This window comes from Myotis myotis, unplaced genomic scaffold, assembly GCF_014108235.1.
Source record: "Myotis myotis isolate mMyoMyo1 unplaced genomic scaffold, mMyoMyo1.p scaffold_m19_p_7, whole genome shotgun sequence".
Taxonomy (NCBI): Eukaryota; Metazoa; Chordata; class Mammalia; order Chiroptera; family Vespertilionidae; genus Myotis; species Myotis myotis.
The window spans coordinates 47,121,287-47,144,428 of NW_023416379.1; the positions used below are offsets into that span (position 1 = coordinate 47,121,287).

At 40.2% G+C, this 23,142-nt stretch overlaps 2 protein-coding genes across 8 annotated transcripts in view; one reads left to right on the top strand and one right to left on the bottom strand.

Moving 5' to 3' along the window:
- The window catches only part of KLHL32 (kelch like family member 32), a 217,679-nt gene extending 217,230 nt beyond the window's left edge, over positions 1 to 449 (bottom strand). For 4 of the 7 annotated variants that reach the window (XM_036317418.1, XM_036317416.1, XM_036317422.1 and 1 more), the window contains exon 1: positions 218 to 448. The gene's annotated coding sequence lies outside the window, so the exon portion shown is untranslated. Of the gene's footprint in view, positions 1 to 217 lie in introns of all 7 variants that reach the window. The other 3 variants (XM_036317421.1, XM_036317420.1, XM_036317419.1) reach the window with 1 other exon arrangement.
- A 217-nt stretch (positions 450 to 666) lies between these two features.
- Positions 667 to 6,993, top strand: NDUFAF4 (NADH:ubiquinone oxidoreductase complex assembly factor 4). Its single transcript, XM_036317866.1, has 3 exons — positions 667 to 900; positions 1,396 to 1,499; positions 5,373 to 6,993. The coding sequence occupies exons 1-3, from the start codon at positions 765 to 767 to the stop codon at positions 5,655 to 5,657; spliced, it is 525 nt and encodes a 174-aa protein (XP_036173759.1). The 5' UTR covers positions 667 to 764; the 3' UTR covers positions 5,658 to 6,993.
- The last annotated feature ends 16,149 nt before the right edge of the window (positions 6,994 to 23,142 follow it).

The following is a 23,142-nucleotide window of genomic DNA, read 5'->3' on the forward strand; positions in this document are numbered from 1 at the left end:
AAGTGAAATCAGTAAAATTAGGTCAAAGGAATTACAACAGCGGGATGTAAAAAAATCAAAGAGAGAGAACACGGTGGCTCAGAAATGCATGCACCAGGTAAGGGGACAGAAAAATAAGGGTATTTAAATAAGAATGACAGAGAACAAATATTCATCCAAAATGAATACACGTTCACGACGTTCCTTTCGCAAAGGCAAGAAAGGGCATTTTCCGAACCTTCCTTTATCCGGGTGCAACTATTGCCATCGCTACAGGCTCCTCTTCCGCGGCACCGACCTGTGAAAGGACTTCAAGGTCAATTTCCTGTGACTTCCTCTACTCGTCCTGCAACTTTGGAATCACGTGGGAAGCTTGAGCCAATGCCGGGCCTCACCCCAGAGGAATGAAATCGGAAAGCGTGCGCGGCCTGGAACTGTTTTAAAGCTTCCCGGGTGTCCCCAGGCGCCTCCACAGCGGAGAACCAGCGTGAGTCTGAGCCCGCCCCTCCGCCCGTGAGCCCCGCCCCCCGCCTGAGCCCCGCCCCCCCGCCCGTGAGCCCCGCCCCTCCGCCCGTGAGCCCCGCCCCGGAGAGCAGCGCTCCTTTTGCTTCATTGGAGGCGGCGGCGCGGCGTGTGCCCTCCCAACGCTAGGGGGCAAACGGCGCGCACTCTGCTCCCGTTCTCCCGGTCGATCCCTGCCTTGCGCATGCTCGGTGTGTCCCGAGGTCGCCCTTGCCGGGTTTCCCACGTGCAGCGTGAACCTGAGGGCATCATGCTGTGAAGAGATGGGGGCCGCAGTGGTTCGCGCGATCAGGAACTTCAACCTGGAGAACCGGGCGGCCCGGGAGATCAGCAAGGTGAAGCCCTCTCCCGCCCCCAGGCACCCCTCCACCGAGAGCCTCCTGCGGGAGCAGATGAGCGGTAAGTGGTGCGGGGGCGCGCGGGGCCGCACGGGGTCGGCTCGCGGCTCCCTGAGCGGGTGGTGGGCGGGGCCGCGCGGGTGGCTGTGGGTCCCGGGCCGGGGTGGGCCGAGTGGGCCGCAGGAGCTGGGTCCGCCGAGCGCGGGCCGGTGGAGCCGCCGGGCCGGTGACATTGAGCCGGTCCCTGAGGCCTCCCTTGGAGTGGCGGCTCCGCACCTCGGAGTCCCGGGGGTGGCGTCCCGCGGGTGGCCCCGCCGCCGCAGTCCTCGCCGGCGTTTTGTCCGCCCGGTTGGCCGCTGGCGACAGGGACTCCTGGGCAGCGGAAGTGTTCAGCAGGTGTCTCCGCAGAGCGGTTTGCTGTAAAATACTTTCCGTACTGCTCCAGCGAGCGTTTCTTAACGCCAATAGCGACTGTCGTGTGTTAAGTGTTTAGGAGGGACTCAGAGGGCATTCTTACTTGGTTTTAATTTTGTTGACATTCTTTTTCTTTCCTTAGGCCAAGCGGATATTAAGGGAGAAATTGGTAGGAAAGATGACAAATTGCTGTCATTACTGAGAGATGTGTACGTTAATTCCAGAGATCCGGTGTCGTCTGCGCAGGTAATGTGTGTTTTCATTCTGTAAAGAATTCCACCTTTTTGGACTCCAGGACAGCCATCGGAGAAGTGTGGCAGGTAGTAAAAGGGAGTGAGGTGCTCTGCAGCTGTGGCCTGTCAGTGTGGTCGCGACCAGAACACAGTGCACTGGCAAAGTTTAAACCCGGGGTCTAAGCAAGCTCACAGGCCTCGGTGCATTGGATAGTTACCAAAATTCCAAAAGATTTGTGAAACTATTGATTGAATGCAGCTGTGTGGATTATTTTATATCATTTCAGAATTTGTAAGATTTGGCCAGGTACTTGTACTGGTTGTCCATTTGAATGACCAAAGGAGAGCTTTAATACTGTTTTCTTGCCTAGCTCACGTGGCTCAGTGGTTGAGCCTTGACCTACGAACCAAGAGCTCACAGTTGGATTCCCCATCAGGGCACCCGCCTGGGTTTTGGGCTCTATCCCCAGCAGGAGGTGTGCAGGAGGCAGCCGATCAATGATTCTTATCATTGAAGTTTCTCTCTCCCTCTCCCTTCCTCTCTGAAATCAATAAAAATATATTTATTGATTTACCCTTCAGTGTATTGAGGTATGTTTTAATTTCAGGGATTCTTTTAGTGGTGTATTGGTGGTGCTTGTTTGATTTTTAAGAATATGTTCAGATAGGATACGTAGAAGAATACATTGAGAATGGGAACCTATGTGTAAATCCATATATAAATGCCAGATATAAGCGCATTGTATATAGTGATGAACAAAATAAACCTAGTCCTTGTTCTCACAGTGCTTATAGTATCAGGAGGGACACAGCCATGAAAGAAATGAGCAACTACAGTGTGTAATTACTGATATGAAGGAGAAATATAGGCAGTGTGAGTGTATCAGGAGGACTTGTTTGAGATTGGGGGATCAGGGATGGTTTCTGAGGAAGTGACATGCAGGCTGACGCCTGAGGGATGCATGGGAGTTAACCAGATGAGTTTGTGGGGGCAGGAAGGTTCTAAGTAAGGGGAAATGTTTGATTAAAGAAGTGGCAAGTGCCAGTGACAACTTCCAGATTTTTTTCCATTCTAAAATTCTCTTGTTCTCTCTCTCTCTGGATAGGTAATAGACTGACAAAGATATAGTTATTAGTATACTTTTCAATAGAAAAGAAAAATAAAGCTCATGTGTAAAATAAAGCTTGTACATTATTACATGTAGTAGAAGTAACTGGGTTTAGGTATCACCAAATGCTCACATAAAAAAGATAATAGGAGTTGATGTTAATGTTCTTTGTTATTTTTAGGCAGGTATTGAATAATACTTCCATAAACGTTGTTTCTCTCATGTTAAATCATGCATTTGAAAATTGGCTTTTGGAGAGCAAAAAATAAAAGATTTTACATGTAAAACACGATATATAGATACAATGCATAAGGAGATATATAGGGGTGTCAAAATTTAAAGGGGTTATTAGGAAAGTCTAGAAAGGTTCAAGGGAGAATGATAAAAAAAGGTTGAAGGTACCTATTTATGTTCTTTGTCCCTTTTTTCTTTCTGGCAATTCATTTGTGATGTCTCTAGACATCAGTGATATTGTGCCTATCATATATCAAATAATTACTTTTAAATTAATTAATTAATTGTCTTATTGTTTTTTACAGAGAGAGGAAGGGAGAGGGAGAAACACTGATGTGAGAGAGAGACATAGATGGGCTGCCAGGGTTTAATAAGGACAGTTTTGAGAGTGGGTTAGGAGAGAACAAAATGCGTTTTATCGCGAGAGAATACCAGTTAAGAGGCTTTTGCAGTAATTTCTTCAAGAGACATTGGCTTGGACTAAGGTGATTTAGTAACTAGGAGAGAAGTGAATGGCTTTGAGAAGGACTTAGGGACAGTATCAATTGGATTTGATATTATGAGTGAGGGAGAGGGAGGTGTCAGGTATAACATGACATAAGAGAAGCTTTGAATTTTGGAATGGGATATGGGAGGTAGGTGGTGTTAGTCACTGAGATAGAGAATATGGGGCTAGAATTAGGTTTTCGGAGGAAAGGGATAAGTTCAGTTTTAGATATGTTGATTTTGCGGTGCCTGTAGATTATCTAAGTAAAGATGCCCATGAGGCATTTGGAAATTTGGGTCTGGAAGTAAGGAGAAAGTCTAGGTTAGAGGTCACATTTGAAAGTAATTAACATGTAGGTAGTAATGAAACTGAAGGTGGCATGTGGGATTACTTAGGAAGAGTAATAGAGTATAGGGTGAAAAGAGGCCCAGGCCAGAACTTGGGGCGACACTAACATTTAAGGGGCAGCTGAAGGGAAGCAGTCCACAAAGAAAACAAAGAAGGAACCACTGGAGAGAAAGATGGGGAAACTAGGAGAAGGGTGGCATTGAAACCAAGCTTTAGGTGCTCTAGTGAGTTCAAATAAAGCCCGAAAAGTGTCTTATGGATTAGAAATTTTAAAAAAAGAATTATTTTTGTAAAGCTTAATCAGAAGGAAAAAACCTGGTCATAAAGGATATTTTGGGTTTGGGTTTGTGGATGTTTTTAAAGGTGACTACAGCATTTTTGCATTTGGACCAAACAGCAGCATTAGGCAGGATACAAGTGAAAGCAAGAGGAAAAAAGGGAATGAACGCTTGGCATAGTAGGTAATGAATGAAATAAATACAGAGCACAAATTCAAGGATTAAGCTTGGATGGCACAGCCTCGATTTAATGGACTAAATTTCTAGCCATGCAAAGATTAATATCCTGTTAACTTTAAAATGCTTTTAACCAAGATTTACTTATAACCAAATTAATAGGCTTTTTTTTGTTACTAATTCACTGTTATTTTTAACAAATTTTAGTGAAAGGCCATATGCTGGAAAAAACACTATAGTAATTTCACTGACATACATAAATATTACATATCTGCAACTGTAGTTTACATATTTAAATCTAAGAGTCACAGCTCGGGGAATGATCACACTTCATCACTGGAGGTTATGGTTCCGTTGTCTGTGGCATGACTTTCTGCAGCAGTTTTAAGGAGTGAAGGCCGATGTTCCCATGTGAGCTAAGCCACGCCCCAGCCCTGTGCATTTGTTTGCTCAAGGTGACCGGTTGATGCACACATTTACTAGACCTATTCAGTATAAATTTAAAATTATAGTAATACATATAAAAAACTTTCCTGTGAAATTAAACTTTTCATACATACTTAATTTAAATTACATATGTCTACATAAGTAAAAATAGGTAAACTAATTTGTCAATTTTTTAACATACGTATTCAGAAAACCTACTTTACTGTATAATGGACTTTCGGCTTTAACAGACACCTCCTCACGCAAATTAGCCTGTTATAGCGAGGTTTTACTGTACAGACAGGTGAAAAGATGGGTGTGCATAAAATGTTTTATTTATGTTTGTTGGAGTATTAAAAGCATTTGTTTATTTTCTCTGAAGAGGGAAAATCTCTGGCAATATTTAAATTCATTCCCCATGTTTGGAGGCATTGAATATGAAATGCAAAACTTAGAATCAGAATGGAGATCATAAAGTAAACTTACGTCAGTGTCAGAGTCCTGCCCTTCGAAAGCAGTCTTAACCTAATCCAATTGTTCTTTTAATATTCTGTACAAATGAAATAATGGGAATAGATGGTATACATTCGAGTATTATTTTCTAGAACTACCTGAATTTCTTCATGATGGTTGAGCTATAGTGATTAAATGGTGATGTGATTGCCATTGAACTGTGGCTCATCATAATGAGAAAATGTAGTTTGGAGAAGCATGTGAAGTATTTATTTGAAGAAGAATAGTGGAGATTTGAGAAGCATGTCTGTAGATGTCAAATCTTTTCTCTCGTCTTGAAAGCCTTTTTGTTTGTTTTTGTCTTTTGACACTAGGACAAAGATGCTGGAACACCTCAAGAGCCAAAGGAGTTCAGATTGCCGAAAGGCAATCATTTTGACATAAATATTGAGAACATTCCCAAAGGCAAAGTTTCCATTGTAGAGGCTTTGACACTTCTCAATAATCATAAACTTTATCCAGATACATGGACTGCTGAGAAAATAGCAGAAGAATACCATCTAGAACAGAAAGATGTAAATTCCGTTCTCAAATATTTCGTTACTTTTGAAGTCAAAATCTTCCCTCCTGAAGACAAGAAAGCAATCCAAGCAAAATGAAGGAACTCTTGGAATTACTTTTCCTATCCCCATGCCCTGTTTATTTTCTCATTTTTAGCATATTAAGTTATATAAATTACTGAATGTTTAAAGCTCCCTCCTCCTTATGAGTGCATCCTATTTATTGACCTCTGCTGATAGAATAAATTTTGTTTTCAACTTTAATTTGGTTTAGGCATGTATGTATGCGGGTGTAATATCAGCATGACTAACTAGCAGGTATATAAATTTATTGCACATAAAAGAGTTAATTTTAAGTGTTATTTTAAGCATATCAGCATTTAAGTTGGTCATATGACCTCTTAGGAAATGTCCTGAATCCCTTATTTGACACTTAAAGTTTAACTTTCCAGTTCAGGTGGTTAGTTTATTCTTCCTATGGAATAGTGAAAGTGAGAGCTTTTCTGACTCTTATGACTGACATTTTCATGTTAGGGAAAGGGAGGCTTGACAGTGAGGTAGAACAACAGTATTTCCCAACTAAAGGCAGACAGGAAACTGGATACAAAAACCAATAAAAAATACATTTTTATTACTACAGGGAATAAGAATTAGTAAGGCCTTTTTAAAATTTAATTTTGAAATAACTTAAAATTATAGAAAAGAATTAGTGTTTTAAAATTTTAGCAAATCTGTACTTTGACAAGCAAACAGGTAAGTTCAAGAGCTTTCATAGAGGCAGGCAGTAGTGGAAGCCATCTGAAAAAAGAAAAAAAAAATGCTTTGGATTTACGGTGAAAATACAAGAAAATTTTAAAGAATGGTTAAATCAAAGAACCATGATAAATTTGGTGACCAAATATACATATTTTTTCATTTAAATGCTGGTTGAAAGAAAATAGCAAGTAGAAGCATAAAATGTGATCACTGGAAGGGACCTGGGAAATTGTTGCTGCATTTAACAAATTTTTTTTTTAAAATATATATTTTATTGATTTTCACAGAGAGGAAGGGAGAGGGACAGAGAGAAGCATTGATGAGAGAGAAACATCAACCAACTGCCTCCTGCACACACCCCACTGGGGATGTGCCCGCAACCAAGGTACATGCCCTTGACCAGAATTGAACCTGGGACCCTAGAGTCCGCAGGCCGACGCTCTATCCACTGAGCCAAACCAGTTAGGGCGCATTTAACAAATTTATGAGCACAACACATACTTGTACTAGGGTCTTGAGCAAAACTGTGTAAGTTCAACTCTGTTACGTTATTACATGTGAGATTTTGGCTGGATTGTGTAACCTCTTTGAGAATGATTTCCTCTATAAATGATTGTAATGCTGTCTTAACTCTAAGGGTTACTGTGAAGATAAAAACAATAAAAGATAACAAATATGACTTTCTTGACCTATTTACAATTATGACATAGGCTTAGAATTTAGGTTTTCACAACCCTGTTGTATTTTTCTGCTGTTTCAATAAGCATATCTCAAAAGGGCATAAGGTGTATATTGGGAAATATGGTAAGAAAAATTCCAGGTTATCACTGTCTTTCTGAAGGAAGATAGACATTCATTACTTCCCAGTTAGTCCCTTAGAAATACTGTAAGAGACGCGGAGGCCTTCAGCATGATTTTGGAATTAGGCATTTTTAATACTAAGAGCAAAATTGACAGGTGGGAATTTTAAGCATGTTTTTAAATGCAGTTTCATTATGTGACTATACCTAGTTTAATTAAAAATAGTTCTTTTTAAGAAAAGAATTCAGTATAAAATTATATTTTAAAACTCTGATAAATCAATCATCAAAACTGCTATCCTTTATCAAATAAAGATCAATACTTGAATCACTAATACTGCTATTTCTGAGCCATTTTTCCTATTCAAATCTATACGGTGGTTGGGCAGCTGTAAAAATGTGGCTGTTATGTGGTGTCACATGATAAAATAAAGTACTTCCCATATCACTCATTGGCCTATTCCTGTTTTTTATTACATATAGGAGAGTGTTTGGGTAGTAGTGGTATCACAGAAAGAGTCGAGTTGGACCCAGAAAACCTGCCTATAGATCTCAGCAACACCACTAGCCATGTGATCATGGAAATGTCCTTGACTGTAAAACAGGTAATACTAACATCTTAAAAGCAATTCTTGTACTAGGCACTTTATTAGCTTGCTTAATATTTACCACAGGTCGAGGATAAATACTGTTAACCACATTTTACAGGGAAAATTGAAACAGATCTAAAGTAACCTTTCAAAGCTACCCTCGTAAGTGTTGGAACCTGCATTTAAACTCTAGTATGGTGATTTTCAACTCTTCATCTCGTGGCACACATAAACTAATTACTAAAATTCTGTGGCAAACCCAAAAAATATATTTTTTTCCTGATCAGACAAGAAAAATTGGTTTAATTTTTATTGATTTATAAAAATAAGTAATTACCTACCCTTTTTGCTCCAAAGTGACTTTAAAAATCAGGTGCTAACTAACACCTTACACAAAAATAAACTCAATGGATAAAGGACTTATCAACAAAACAACAAGAAAGCCCACTGCATGGGAGAACATATTTGCAAATATTATCACCGATAAGGGTTTACTCTCCAACATTTACAGGGAACTCATACAACTTAACAAAAGGAAGATAAACAATCCAATCAAAAAATGGGCAGCGGACCTAAATAAATATTTTTTGAAAGAGGACATACAGAAGTCCAAGAGACATATGAAAACATGCTCAAAGTCACTAATCATCCAAGAGATACAAATCAAAACAATGAGGTACCATCTCACACCTGTCAGAAATGTTATCATCAACAAATCAACAAATGACAGGTGCTAGTGAGGATGCGGAGAAAAAGGAACCCTCGTGCACTGATGGTGGGAATGCAGACTGGTGCAGACACTGTGGAGAACAGTATGGAGTTTTCTCAAAAAACTAAAAATGAACTCCCATTTGACCCAGTGATCCCACTTCTAGGAATATATCCCAAGAAACTGGAAACACCAATAAGAAAGGATATATGCACCCCTATGTTCATAGAAGCACAATTCACCATAGCTAAGATCTGGAAACAGCCTAAGTGCCCATCAGCAGATTGGATTAGAAAACTGGTACACCTACACAATGGAATATTATGCTGCTGTAAAAAGGAAGGAACTCTTACCATTTGCAACAGCATGGATGGAACTGGAGAGCATTATGCTAAGCGAAATAAGTCAGAGAAAGATAAATATCACATGATCTCACCCATTTATGGAATATAATGAACAACATAAACTGATGAACAAAAACAGATCCAGAGACAGAGAAGCATCAATCAGACTGTCAAACCTCAGAGGGAAGGCCGGGGATGGTGGGGGTAGGGGGAGAGATCAACCAAAAGACTTGTATGCATGCATGTAAGCATAACCAATGGACACAGACACTAGGGGGGTGAGGGCATGAGCAGGGGGGTGGGGAGGGGAATGGGAGGATAAGGACACATAGGTAATACCTTAATCAATAAAGAAAAAACTAATAAAGCATTTTAACAGTATTCAAACAAATTTTTTTAAAAATCAGGTGCCTATACTTGTATATGAAAATTTCTGATACCGAGAATTAATCAGATGCAACCTTATGCAATGTGACCAATAAGATGCAGCACTATTATATGACCTATATATTTATGGTTAAAGACAGGGCAGTCACACTGGATGGCTATTGTTTTGGCTGTTGTCACATTTTTATTTGACAATCTATGTTGAGTGTTTCCTTCCACGTCCCGCATGGAGTAGGGTTCGGTACCTGAAAGAGGAGCCGCACACAAATGAGAGAAAAATGACACGAGATAATTTTGAAATATTGGAGGACCAGGTGGGCAAGTCCAACTCAAGGAGAGGGACTTCCACCGATGCTCAGGCCGCTCCAATCTTTTATTGATCTGGAGTAGCCCTTAGGGTAAGGAGGTTTCAATGACACACAGATCAGCAGACAATTTCCAGGAATAGACAGAGAATCTGATTAGCTCATCAGTAGACAATTTCCAGGAATAGGCAGAGTATCTGATCAACAATAATCAACAAGGATCTACACAAGTATCTAAGGAATTAAGTGAACTAAGGTGGGGATGATGCTTCAACTACCGTTACCTAAATTAACTGGGTGGTTCCTAGATTAACTGGGTGGTGCACAGTCCTGACCTTTGCTAGGACTTCAAAGGTTACTAGCTTTTGGGGGTCTCTGTCTAAACTCAGCTAGTGAAGACAATGAATGGACTCCAGCAAATCTAAAGGAAGAGTTCAGTGCCCCTGACTAAATAGTCAGGTATTACATGTTTTAAAAAGATTCTTGCAGCACACTGGTTGAAAAATTGCTGCCTTAGTACGTTATTTTTAAAACCTGGTGCTCCTAACTACTACACACTATATTGCTCCTCTGGGATTCTAATGATTAAGTGAGCTGACATGTGAGGTGCCTGGTACACATGGAGCCAGGACTACACAGTGACCCCTGTGAGAATCACCTGTGAAGCTCTGGAAAAGTACATGATTGAGCCCTGTCTGCCATGATAGACTGGTTTAGTAAGTCTGAGAGACTCCTTTGTTGATGGGCTCTGGATCAGGGATGGTTTTAGAATAATTAATTATGATGGCACCAGACTATCCAAACGATGTATGCTGACCCTCTGTGCAGGTTGCATATCAGTATTGTTTGGGTCTAAAGTTTACTTTCTGCATCATGAAGAGAAGAAGAAAAGAATTCGTGGAGATGAAGATTTGGGGTCAGCAAGGTCAGGAGAAGAGGAAAGGAGGTTGATCATAAAGTAGGCAGAACAGGGATCCAGGAAGTTGATAAAGGAAAAGCAGCCCAAGTGGGTGGATTTGGCAAAGTTCTACCATAAACACGGCCACCATATAATTTATTGCCCAAACGGGGACACTTGGGAGTGATAAGGGCACCAATTATATTAGGACAATAGCATGAACTGGAATGTCTTGAACAAACTAGGCAGTATGGTCATCCTAACCACAAAAGACAATAAGGGAGGTCTTGAAGGCCACTTGGGAACAGGATGCAACCCTCTTATCTCTAGCAACACTAAACACTCAGAAATGAGCCATCTGTCCCAACTAACACTTGTGAATGGACATCCCCTCCTCCATATTTCTCCATGCCCTTAAACACCAAGAAAAGGAGGGTGAGGCCCTGGACAATTGGTGGTGTGATGAGAAAGCTTCTGTACTCGTACCTGGAAGGTTTGAACTTAAGTGGCTCAAAGCATGCTGAATTGGGATTGTGCCTAAAGACAGCTTGTGTACAAGCTGAAAATATATAGGAACTGAGCATGTTAAAGGATTAAAATGGTTTGATGCATCTGAAATAGCTATCACTTATTGCTTGATAGCTGCTCTTACCATACTAACAGGATTGGATTACTTGTTAGGAGAAATGATGAAATATTAGATCTAAATCCCTATAGAAAAACCAAAGCTTTACATTCAGAGCTTTTGGGTCACTAATTCCAGGGCTCTTCTCTGTTTGCCATTGTCACTGCTCTAACAATAGAATTATGTCTTGGGAGCACATACGCATGAAATTGGAGAAGAGAGGCTTACAGGATCCTGAGCAGAGATGAAGTTGTGTAATTTTTAATGTAATGATGATAAGTAGGTAATATTGTAATTGCTTCCTGTGAGGAAAAAGACAACATATTGGTCATTATAAAGATTAATAATTTGGGGACAAGAATTTAGTCAAAATAGGTTAGCTAGCACGTGGGACTTGAGAAGTAATCCCTGAGATGAAAGGAAATAGATAACAGTGTACAGTCTTGATGAGCAGGAACATTTCTTGGTTGCGTGAGAGACCATAGTCCTTAGAAAGTTGCCTGATTTTGAGAAAGGAAAGCCACAACAATGCCATCTGACTGACAATGAACTCTGCTTATGGTTCTGAAGCAAGTAAAACAATAAAAGGATTTATGTGTGGGATTGATTGCTGACATTCACATCTGGACGTAGAGGGGACACTGAAGTAAATATAAACAATATTCATTTCTAAAATAAAGTCTCAGTCCATTTTCTTATTCCAGAAGGATAATTATTGATTAAGTTTAATGTATATATATTTGGTAGTAATAATTCCATTTAGAGATAATGATTTTGAGCAATTTTGCTATTTTAGTGTACTTTGTAGCATGTGTATATGGGAAATATCATAGCCAGATTTTTAAAAATTAAAAATATCTTCCTGCATTTCAAGGTACACAAATACCATCCAATAACTAAACAACTATATAATGGAGGTGATTATTTTAGAATGATCTATAATTTGCTTTCATTTTTCAATGATGCTTTTTATACAACAGTATGTTTTGGTGTAACATTTAAATTTTACTTTCCTTTTAGTTTACCTTTTTTAATATATGGCATTATGATTTCATATATGTTTATATGGGTTGGTTAGTATATAAACAGAAGTTGCTTTTTAATTCCCCAAATAAGAAATGATACAAATGGGCTCCTATTTATTATTTAGATTACTATTAGTGCATAGAGTATGCAACTCTCTATTAACTTCATCCATTGCTCCTTAGGCCATTATTCATTCATTACTCAATAATTTCTACAGCAGCCTTCCTGCTTCTGCTGCTGGTCCACAACTGATGCTATTATTTCAGATAAGGAGCTAGGAAATATCACTAAAATTTATCGAAGGAAACATTGAGAGAGAATGAGAGAGCGGCAGAGACAGAGAAAGAATGGGAGGAAGGGAGGAAGAAAAGAAATTACTTTTTGCTTTACAGACATCGCAGAATTATGTCACCAAAGCGAGTGAGTAAATGGCCTCCTAGTTATTCTTTTTCCTTATGTTGCTGGCCATGGTGCTTCTGGAGGAATAGCAAAAGGTAAGATAAAAGGTTCCCAAAGGTCCAGATTTAAGAAATTCTGAAGCCTCAAATTGACATTCTTATCAAGGCCTTTAAATATAGGGTGTCTCCCAAAATGTATACACACACTTTGAATAATTATAAAGGCAGTGTTTATTAAAATACATTTCACTTTTAAAATTAAGCTATCAGCTGTTAAAGTGTATATATATTTTCTGGGGACACCCTGTATTTAGGTTGCCACATTCTATTTTTTAAGAGACCCACTTTTAGGTAGGTCAAATGTGTGACCCACTTTCGAATGTAGATATAAGATTAATGTCATGATTTTGTAAAACTTTCTCTGCTTAAACGTAATTTATTAAGCAAAAAGAATGCAGACATTTAAACTTTGCTTAATAAATTTTAAAAGAGAAGTGGCTTTTCAAATCATTTCCTCAAATTGTTATTCATTCATTCATTCATTCATTCATTCACCACATTTTTTTACTGATCTAGTTACTGTGTACCAGGCACTATTCCAGAAGCTGCGGATACAGCAAGGTAGATGACAAAGTCTCATGGAACTTGCAGTTGTACAATGTTAGCTGCCGTTTCAGTTATCTTTCGCTCCATAACAAACCATCTCAAAACCTAGAAATTTAAAACAACAACTCATTATTATCCCTCATGGTTGTGCAGATTGTTGGAGCTCAGCTGGGCGGTATTCCCTTGGGCTCTCTCATATAGTTGCGATTGGGGTTGGTGTTATCTGAAGGCTAAATTCATCTCATCACCCCTAGGGCCTAATATCCAAGTTCCATGCCTGCTTAATCTCCCCAAACTAATCTCTCATGACTTTATCAATGTGAATTCTAGGTATGTATTTACCTATGACCCAAAATGCCAAAAAAAAAAGAAAAGAAAAGAAAGAAAAAAGAAAAAGAAAGAAAGAAAAGCTGTCTATGGTTTATTGAATGGCAATTTAGTTCCATTCTGTTTAATGAATTTTACTGAGTATTTATTGAGTGTAAGTCTCTGAGCTAGGACCAGAGGTAAGAGTTATGATGAGAAATAAGCATAATTCTTACTTCCTGTTGGAATAAGAGAAGTGTATAAGTTATCCCGTGTCAGGGTGGCATTTAAGTGCCATAGGAAGTATAAACTATGCAATGGGAAATCAAAGGAGAGAAAAATGAGAGCCCTCCTGAGAAGGGTTTATTTGCCTTAATTGCTGCTGTCACAAGGAGAATGAAGCTGCCATTTACAGGGGAAATCATACAAAAGTAATTAGTTTAGAATTAAGGTTCTGGAGAGTCCACTCCCTTTATGTAGCTGGTGTATTTGGTGACTGCATGCAGGTCTTCCACTTCTTGTGAATACACTTCTGATGCTGGAGGAATTAATGGGCCAAACTTCCCAGACATGAGTGGGAATGAGACTATTACGATATCTCCAGAAAATGAATTTTCTGAGACTTGCATGGGAGGATGGAATGTAGAAGAAGGCTTTATTTGTGTAAAGTTACATTTCTCGGTTCCAAAGCCCCTGCCCCTTAGGCCAGTCCTGGGAGAGGGACAGCTGGGAGTTCAGCAGAGCCGGAAGCAGGGCCAGTGTCCAGAGTTTCTGTTCCATGTTTCAGCTGGGTATTGCTCAGCATTCAGGCCAGATTAAAGTCTATTAGTCCATGTGTGGGGTCCCAAGAGGGCCGGAGCTGGAGTGCCGAGAGAGAGAGAGAGAGAGAGAGAGAGAGAGAGAGAGAGAGAGAGAGAGAGAGAGAAAAACTTCCTTTGTTTGGAAGTTTATATATTTAGATTACTGGCTTGCATTGGCCCTGCCCATTCTGGCCACTGACTTGCTCCCAGGTGTGATTGATGGTCAAGTACCTTCCCCTGTCACTCAGATCTTACTGGGCATGTGTCTAAGCTGCCTTTGTCCAGTCCCTTCCCCCAGCAATGAGCAGGAAACAGACTTGGAGTGTTAAATGCAGCTTTTGGAAAAGCTGAACAAGTGGTATTTGGTCTCCCCTTTTACCCCTTCCCAGGTTATTACAACAGTATCACGTCCACGTTTCTGGAGAGGCTACTGCCTTCAGATTTCTTGATTTTCCCATGCTGGTAGACACTGCTTCCATTTCTCTGTGCTGTGCTCGTACAGCACAGACTGAGACTCACTGTGACACTCACTATGGGCTTTGGTGCAGTGTGCTATCCTGAGAGAGCCCTCTTTAATGTTATGGAGAAGGTGTGACCTCTGGCAAAGTCTCAGATCTTCATATTTTATTAGGTGCCAAATGTCCCTTTTACACCTAGCATTTACATTTATATACATTAATCTTCTTTGATTATAAAGTTGCCAGAGAAGAGCCAACGGAATTAGTTTGCTAAGGCTGCCATATCAAAGTCACACAGGCTCCGTGGCTTACACAGCAGAAATTTATTTTCTCATAGTTCTGGAGTGTGGAAGTCTGAGATCAAGGTGTCAGCAGGGCTATTTCTTCTGAGGCCTCTCTCCTCGGCTTGAAGATAGCTATTTTCTCTCTCTCTCTCTCTCTCTCTCTCTCTCTCTCTCTCTCTCTCTCTCTTTCTCTTTCTCTCTCTCTCTTTAAAATATATTTTTTTTATTGATTTCAGAAAGGAAGGGAGGAGAGAGAGATAGAAACATCAACGATGAGAGAGAATCACTGATCAGCTGCCTCCTGTACGCCCCACACTGGAGACCTAGCCTGCAATCCATGCATGGGCCCCAACCGGAATCGAACCTATGAACTCCTGGTTCACAGGTCGACACTCAACCACCAAGCCACACCCGCAGGGTTCTCCCTGTCTCTTCACAAGGTTTTTTCCTCTGTGCCTGTCTGTGTCCTAATCATCTCTTCTTACACGGACACCAGTCACACTGGATTAGGGCCCACCCTAATGACCTAACTTCATCACCTCTTTAAAGGCTTTATCTACTTCCAAATACAGTTACAGTCTAAGATACTGGGGTTAGGACTTCAACTTATGAATTTTGAAGGAACACAATTCAATCCATATTACTAATCTTTGTCAGATTTTAGCTGCATATAATTAATTTAAAGGAAGTAATTTGATCTTGGTGCTTTCTGCATCTCTTCAAGTTGGTTTATGCTGCAGTTTAAACTGAACATTTCTATTAATGATAATTGGGACTTCTACCCACTGAGGCACTCTGTAGCACTGGATGGTACCTTGGTCAGGATCAGGTCAAATTCCTTCATTTTTGGAGGCTCAGTTATGGTGACTAAAGTCAAATAATTAAAAGCAGAGTTTAGATCTCAAGGTTCTGCTTCCTGATTGCCGGGGTCCAACCCCAGCAGGTCCAGGGGTCCCCAAAGGTGTGGACGGAGTCGGCGAAGAAGAGATGACACGGAGACGGAGTTCAGTTGATCAGCAGCCTAGCCAGGATCTCCAGCCAAGTTCTGGTCTGGATCTCCAGAGAGGTTCTGCTTAGGATCTCCTGCCAGGGTCTGTGTCCATGTTCTCTTGCTAGGTTCTCCAGGTTCTCCAGCCAGGTTCTGTAGCCATGTTCCCTCGCTAGGTTCTCCAGCCAGGTTCAGTCACCAGGTTCTAGTCAGGTTCTCTTGCCAATTTCTGTAGTCAGGTTCAGTCCAGGATCTTTTGCCATGTTCTCTCCAGCGAAGTTCTTCTGTCTGTAGGTTCTGTGTAGGTTCTGTCTTCTTAGTTCTGTGTTCTAAGCTCTGTATTCTGAGTTCTGAGTCTTGCTGTCTTGTTACGTCTGTATTTATACCAGTTGATTCAATCCTATCAATCTCTATTACAAAGGTTAGGGCGTTTCTTATCTCCATTCCAGGGAGTAAAGATTACGTAGCTTAAGCATGATTGTTCATAGTTAAAGTGATTAATTACCCGCCTGGCACTTAGTTAAGAGGTTTTATTCCCTCCCTAACTTCAGGGGAAAATCCCTACCTGGGGAAACAACCTTTCTCAGAGACCTTGGTTAAAACACATAGTGCCAAGAAGGTGAGCAAACATATTAAGAACAGTATGCCATATATGCCAGGTCCCTTGAAACAGCAAGCATGGACCGGCTCCCGGCACCTGATTCACCATGCAATGTTATACCTGCCTTATGATACTACATAATTTGCTAAAGATGACATGGAAACAATGAAAAATCTTGGTCTCTCTTTAGCCATCAGAAATAAAATTAAAAATAGGTATTAGTTTGAAACAAGTACTGGGAACATATTTAACTTATTCTAAGAATAAATTGCTTTTAAACCCCAAAGTTGCTATAAAGACTTAGTATATTGCTATGTATTTGAGGAAATTATGCTAATTACAAATGTGTGATTACCTATTTTTTCCCCAACTGGACTTCCATTAAAAAAGATGTGTATGTTTACATGCCTTTGCTTATCCTGTGACTTTACAAAGGACAAAAACACACTCCTTTAAAAATATTGTCATTAATGCAGTTTCCATTTTTGTTAGCTTGATTTGGGAGATTTCAATCCAACTCCAATGATGGTAAATTTTTATGAAATAAAGAATCTGTGGGAAACCCTAAAGTAAAACATTTTATTTATTTATAGAGTACTATAAATATATGAAGCACTGAGTTTATAATGATAATGGTGATAATAATGATGTTTTTGTCATGGCATATACTTACAGTGTTTATTATTTACTGGGTAGAGTGGCAAGTACTTTACATTCCTTATTTCATTTTATCCTCACAATAATCCTTACTTATATGGTAACTTCTTTTATTATCCCCAATTTACAGGTGAGAGAGCTAAACATATAAGTGCTGAAAATACTAGTTTGCTAGTCAGTGAGGGAGAGGCTATCCCAGGGACACGTGTTCTCCAAAGCCAGGTCTGAGACCACAGTGGTGGTGGGCTACTTACCATCACCACACCTGTAGTCTACTTGTAATTCTCAGTGCCAAGCAAACAAGACTCTTTGAGGCTAGAAACAAATATGACTAATGCTTATATCAAAGATTCCCAGAAAAATAAATTGTCAAAGGTCAGTGATATGCCACAATGAATCTTATAGGGAAGGTGGTACTGGGCTGTACATAAAAGGAGAGATAAGAGTTCACCATGGAGAAAAGTTTAGTATAGAGAGAGGGAACAACATATGTCAAGACTTAGAGGTGAGAGAATGTGGATATGCTCAGTTGTCTTACTCATATCTGGGTTAATAGTTTGCCTTGCATTTTTTTTATCCCTCATCCCTCTGCCCCCAGCCAAGGATTATGCCTTTGGTTTCTTTACTTTCACAGGTGTAGGGGACCTAGACTATCTTGTATTGCTTGAGCCTGTCTTACATCATATTCTATCTTGAGACTCTTTGCAGTCTTGCGGTTGGCCTTATCTTTGATGAATCAATGCTGGCCTTTGAGGTGTTCACGTTTGGTGCTGCATAACATCCTTGGTGATGGCCTGCTGTAGAGGCTTTGAAAGGCTGATTAATTAGACCTTCATACCTCAGGCATTTCAAGGGCTCAGAGAAGAAAGGTCAGCTCTCTAAATGAGACTCCCAAAGACAAGCACCAAAGCTTTATCTTCTTTGGACAATATCTTCCTATATTTACTATGGCATATTAGTTGGTTGTTCTGATGATAGTAAGGGAGAGAAGGCTGAACAAAGAAGGGGTGGGGAAAGGTTTTGATTTGAGGGAAGGGTTGTAGGCTCTAGTCTCTTTTGCCAAATTTCACTCATTAAATGGTCTTGGCTCTCATGTCACCTACATCTGTGATGCTGATATATTTTCCATAGATAAGAAATACATCTATGAATCAAGTAAATATTACCATTTTTCAAGACTCAGCTATTGACTTCTACTTGAGACAGAACTAATTAATCCTAATGGTTAAATCTCATACAGAGACCTAAGATTCCAACAAATGTGTCCCCTCCTTCCCTTATCTAACAGTTTGGACTGAGAGAGCTTTGAATGGCCAGATATTATAATGGACATTTCCTGGGCTTCTCTCCTCCCAGCTGACTGATAGGGTGTCTTTTTAAACAGACACCCTATCAATCAGAATTTGGAGACCATATGGTGCCCTCCAAACAATTACGGGTATGGGGAATAGCCTCCCTCCACACTGTCTGCTATATTAACTTAGGATTTGGGAGGTGGGAGTTGGTCTAGATTTTGTTTGGCCTCCTTGAAACATCAAAGAATGAGACAAAGCAATTGGACAACACAGTATTAGAAACCTTTCTGAAGGTGGAGCAGCAAAATAATTTTTCCTTTATCCTTTGAACACGTTGCTTCCCCGTTGTCAATTAGGAGAGAAGTCAGGTCGCTTGTTATAAAGGAAAATGGGAAAAATTGGCAAGAATTAAGAGAAGATGGTTTCAAGTGTTTCCCCCTGTATTTTCAAGAATAATATTTGCACATGTAAAAGGGAAAGAGAAAAAATGGTAATTTTTGAAGAGGTTGCCAGCAAGCTAGAGATGAGAGTGCAACTGTGAAGGTTCTAAAAGAATGCAAATACCCACAGCAGCCTTGGTTTACTTTCATTGAGATGACCGAGGGAGCAGAGAAAAGAGATTAAGCCACTTTTCTCCTCTTGGACTCAAACTCCTTTCTTTCCCAAAAGTCTACTTCTTTTCTTTCTTTCTTTCTTTTTTTTTTGTTTGTTTTGTTTTTTTTGTGTGTGTGTTTTTTTTGTTTTGCAAAACCCCAAATCCATGTTTATTTTTTTCAATGTAGTGTACAATTTAACATATCATTTATCTTCATTCATTATGTTGTATACTTAGGACTTCATAAACATCTTGTTCTCAGAAGGATTCCAGAAGAAACCACAGTCACCCAGGATTATTCCCCACTTTACCTCAGAGCAGCACAATACTATCTCGGTAATTCTATTTTTACCCTCTAATGAGGGCACTCAATCTCAACTTGCACACAGCCCAGAGCCGGTGCATTTCTAGTTCATTTTAAGCTGAATTAGGGCTTCAGATTCTCCTGAAAACGGATGCCTACAGTGCCTGCTTCAAGGCAGTTCATGGCTTCTTCCGGTCAGAACTCAATGTTCATTTCTCATTACCATGAAAAAAGCCCTCCGGCTGTCCAACCAGCTGGAATTTTTCACCAGCTCTGAATAAACATTTCAACCCATAATGAGGCATTGTAGATTTGATGAAGAATGTGGAATAAAAGACAGAGTAATTTACATCTATGCTGGCCACCCATTAAAGTTTTTCAGTAAATGTGGGTGAGGCAAAAAGATGGCTGTGGTTTTCAAAATATGGAGGAACAGTGGAAAAAGACTACTGTTACCCAATGTACTGCCCCACGAAAGAAACCGAAAAAGCTGTTGTCCTTGCTGGCGTGGCTGACTGGTGTGCAGACCTGCTCTGCGCAAGAAAACCTTCCATGGAGATGAAGTTGGATCCCCAAGAGCAGGCATTAATTGTGCACCCTAGGAGCTGCCCCTGCAGGATTCATCACTGCCCTGCATTCCTGAAGATGGGAGTTTGGGTCTGGAAGGAGGGCAAACTGAAGTAGAAGGTTCTGGTGTCAGAGCAGCCTGGATCAGCCTCCTCTCTGACCTGTGATGCTCCCCAAGGCCCCAGAATTGGTGGCCTCCTGAGCGAGTCAGAATATTTGGGGCAGAACTCCTTGGACAGCACCAGTAAATTCAGAACTTTCCCTGGGGTCTTTAAGGAATTCTCTGAATCCAACCTGTACTGCTTGGGGACAGCCTGCCCCAGGCTTCCGCAGCTCCCTTTTACCCCCTTACACCACCGATGCATTTCTCTCAAATACAGCAGTGAAGTGAGCATTTAACGCATTAGCCAAAATGAGTCAACTTGTCCATCTTTAGCTTTTGAGTTTTCTAGGCTTTTAGAGCTCTGGCCTTGGTGCCAACTAATGTCCTCCTTGGTATGAAATTGTATATTTGACTTATAGTAGACTTTGGGGAAAGATCAAGGAGTCTTGGGAAGAGACATAATGGCCTAGCTAAGTGGGCTACCCAAGCAGGTGAAAAAGAAGGCTTGAGAATCCAGTGAGTAAGCATGGGCTGCAGAGGGCAAAGGCTGCTCCGCAGTCAGCTCTCCTCCGTGCAGCAAGGCACCCACACTTTCTGAGCTGCCAGTTTCCTCGCACCCTCCAGGCGCTCCCAGCAGAGACAATTGCACTTAATTTTGTATTCACTGGATGAGGTTCTTTAAGCCACTTTAAATGTCAGCGAAGCATTCTTACCATAAGCAGAAACGTTGTTCTGAGCTGATTACTTAAATGAGTTTGTCACTTTCATAGACTGGAGATCTTTTAGAGGATTTTGTTTCCAAAAGAACTTCAGAAAATACTAGCAAAGATCTTTTATGGAAGTGAGACAAGTGATAAAGAACTGAATCTTTCTAAAATTACAGATTATGAATCACCAGGAAAACTGATGGCTATGCATATCAAATCTGTGCTTGAAAACATCATATTGCAAGAAGGCTGTGCCTGGAATGTAGAGTAGAAAAATAAGATGTAAAACGTCAGTGGCAAATGTATGAAAATGAACAGCCAGATGATATTAAAAAAACAAAAAACAAACCTGGTAATTGTATTTTGCTTCTTTAGTAGACAATATTACCCACTTTAAATGCTAATAAAAAACCCTTGTGTGATGGTTCCTAGGAAAAGAAAAATCAGATTACAGTATTTTAAAAGATACTGACATTTACATAAGAGGTTGTTTTTGCTTATGATGGCAATTTCTTGTTTTTAAATAGTGATGTTGGGCTCTTGAAAATGGTTTTATACTTACATCTGAAGGCATGATGATTATAAAATTAGACATAATGAGAGAAGGAAATATCTACGCTCAAAGGCCCACAGGTGAGGCCAACAGAACAACCATTTCAAATTTTTGCTTTATTTATTTATTTATTTATTTATTTATTTATTTATTTAACATTTTGTAAAGGAAGAGAATCCCCTCAAACATCCCACCTAATGCACCCTCTTTGGGAAATTCTGTGCTTTCTCCTGTAGGGGAGAAGGGTTTTATGAAGTTATAAAAGGAAAAGTATGAGCTTTAGATAGATGTTGGTCTTCCGTTATTTGAGAATAGAGTGGTCTTTAATAGTTCTACATTTCCTCTCAGATGGAACAGATAAAATGATCAGCAAATGACTCTTGAATGAAGGTAGGAAAACATTCAGACTACAGCAGATTTCTATATAGACAGACACCAGCATGTATCATATCTAGAAGTGATATAACTCATTTTTTTAAAAAATCAACTCAAATTTCTCCTTTAAAATAGAAGTTTTGAAGGAAATGCAAGCTAAGAATTGTCATTTTCTCATGTGTCTTCATAGTAACATTACTACTTAGTGGATGTTACCTTTTCTGGAGTGATGATTACCGAGGGCTTTATAAGCCACACCGAAGTTCACACGTGGTGCCTTGGCCCTGGGGAGCCACTGAAGGATTCATAACATCAGAGGAGCCTGATGGAACAGGACAATTGGGGCTGGGAAGCAGGGATACTAGGTAGGATTCTACTGTGACTTGTCCAGGTTTTTCAGGAACGATAACTGGTTTTAGATAGTATGAGTAGAAATGCAGTAGAGATAGAAATAAGAGGTATTTAGAAAAATTATAAACTCTTTGAAAGTCAGAATTTTGTTTCACTTATCTCTGTGCTTGCTTCAGCACCCCAGTTTAAGGGCCACTCGGACCCAATAGACATGTTAGAGTAGAATGAACTATGTGACAGGGCATGACAAACGAAATACAAAGCAAATAGTGCCTGCAATGCCTATGGTGGGTTGTTTGGGAAGAATTCTCAATTATATTTTAAAAAATGATCCTAATATACCAGTCAATAGGAACATGGTGATATCCCTGAGAGAGACTTATTCTGGGCTAAAGGTCATAATCAAACACAAGTTCCATTCTTGCTTATGGTGCCTTTGTGTGGCGACGCACGGGACTTGGTTGGAATGTCTGTAAGGAGGATTCCCTGAAAGGTCAGGGCCTCTGAGGGGACCTTGCCGAAGGCAGCAGCTCCTACCTTCACTTTCCCAAACAAGTCCGATCCCCCAGGGTATTTTGCTAGAATCTCTATGTTTAGTCTTTAAAGATCCGACCTTGTGAAAGCATATACTTTCTCAAGGATACTTACCCTGCTGATTGTATCTAGAGGTTAATTTGAGTTCAAGCTGTTGTTACAATAAAAAGCCAATGAGGCAAGCAAACAGGATTGCTTTTACTACTAAAGTAAAAGAGCCCCTTAGCCCTCTCTTTCACAGAAACCTGTGTTAGAGTAATCTGTTCATCGTCGCTCAGGGTCTGCTGGTCAGCCCTGTCACCTTTGAGCTTTGCCAAAAAGAATTTCTTGATTCCTCCTGTAAGGTCCATGGACACTGTTCACTAAGTCCGTTGTTGCTTTTATCACATTGTATTACTATTAGTTCTCTCCTATTAGAACTTTTTGAAGGTAGAGACCTAATCATGTCGTTTTTTTAAATCGAGGCATAATTGTCATGTACTAAGCTGCACACACCTGAGAATGTACAGTTCAGTTACTTTCTATGTATGGTTGCACTCATATAACCCCTACCTTCACCAAGATGTAGAACATTTCCATCATCTCAGAAAGGCCTCTCTGCTCCTCCTCAGTCAATAGTCAATGAATGCCCCTGCTCCTGCCCGAGGTAGCCACTATTGTGA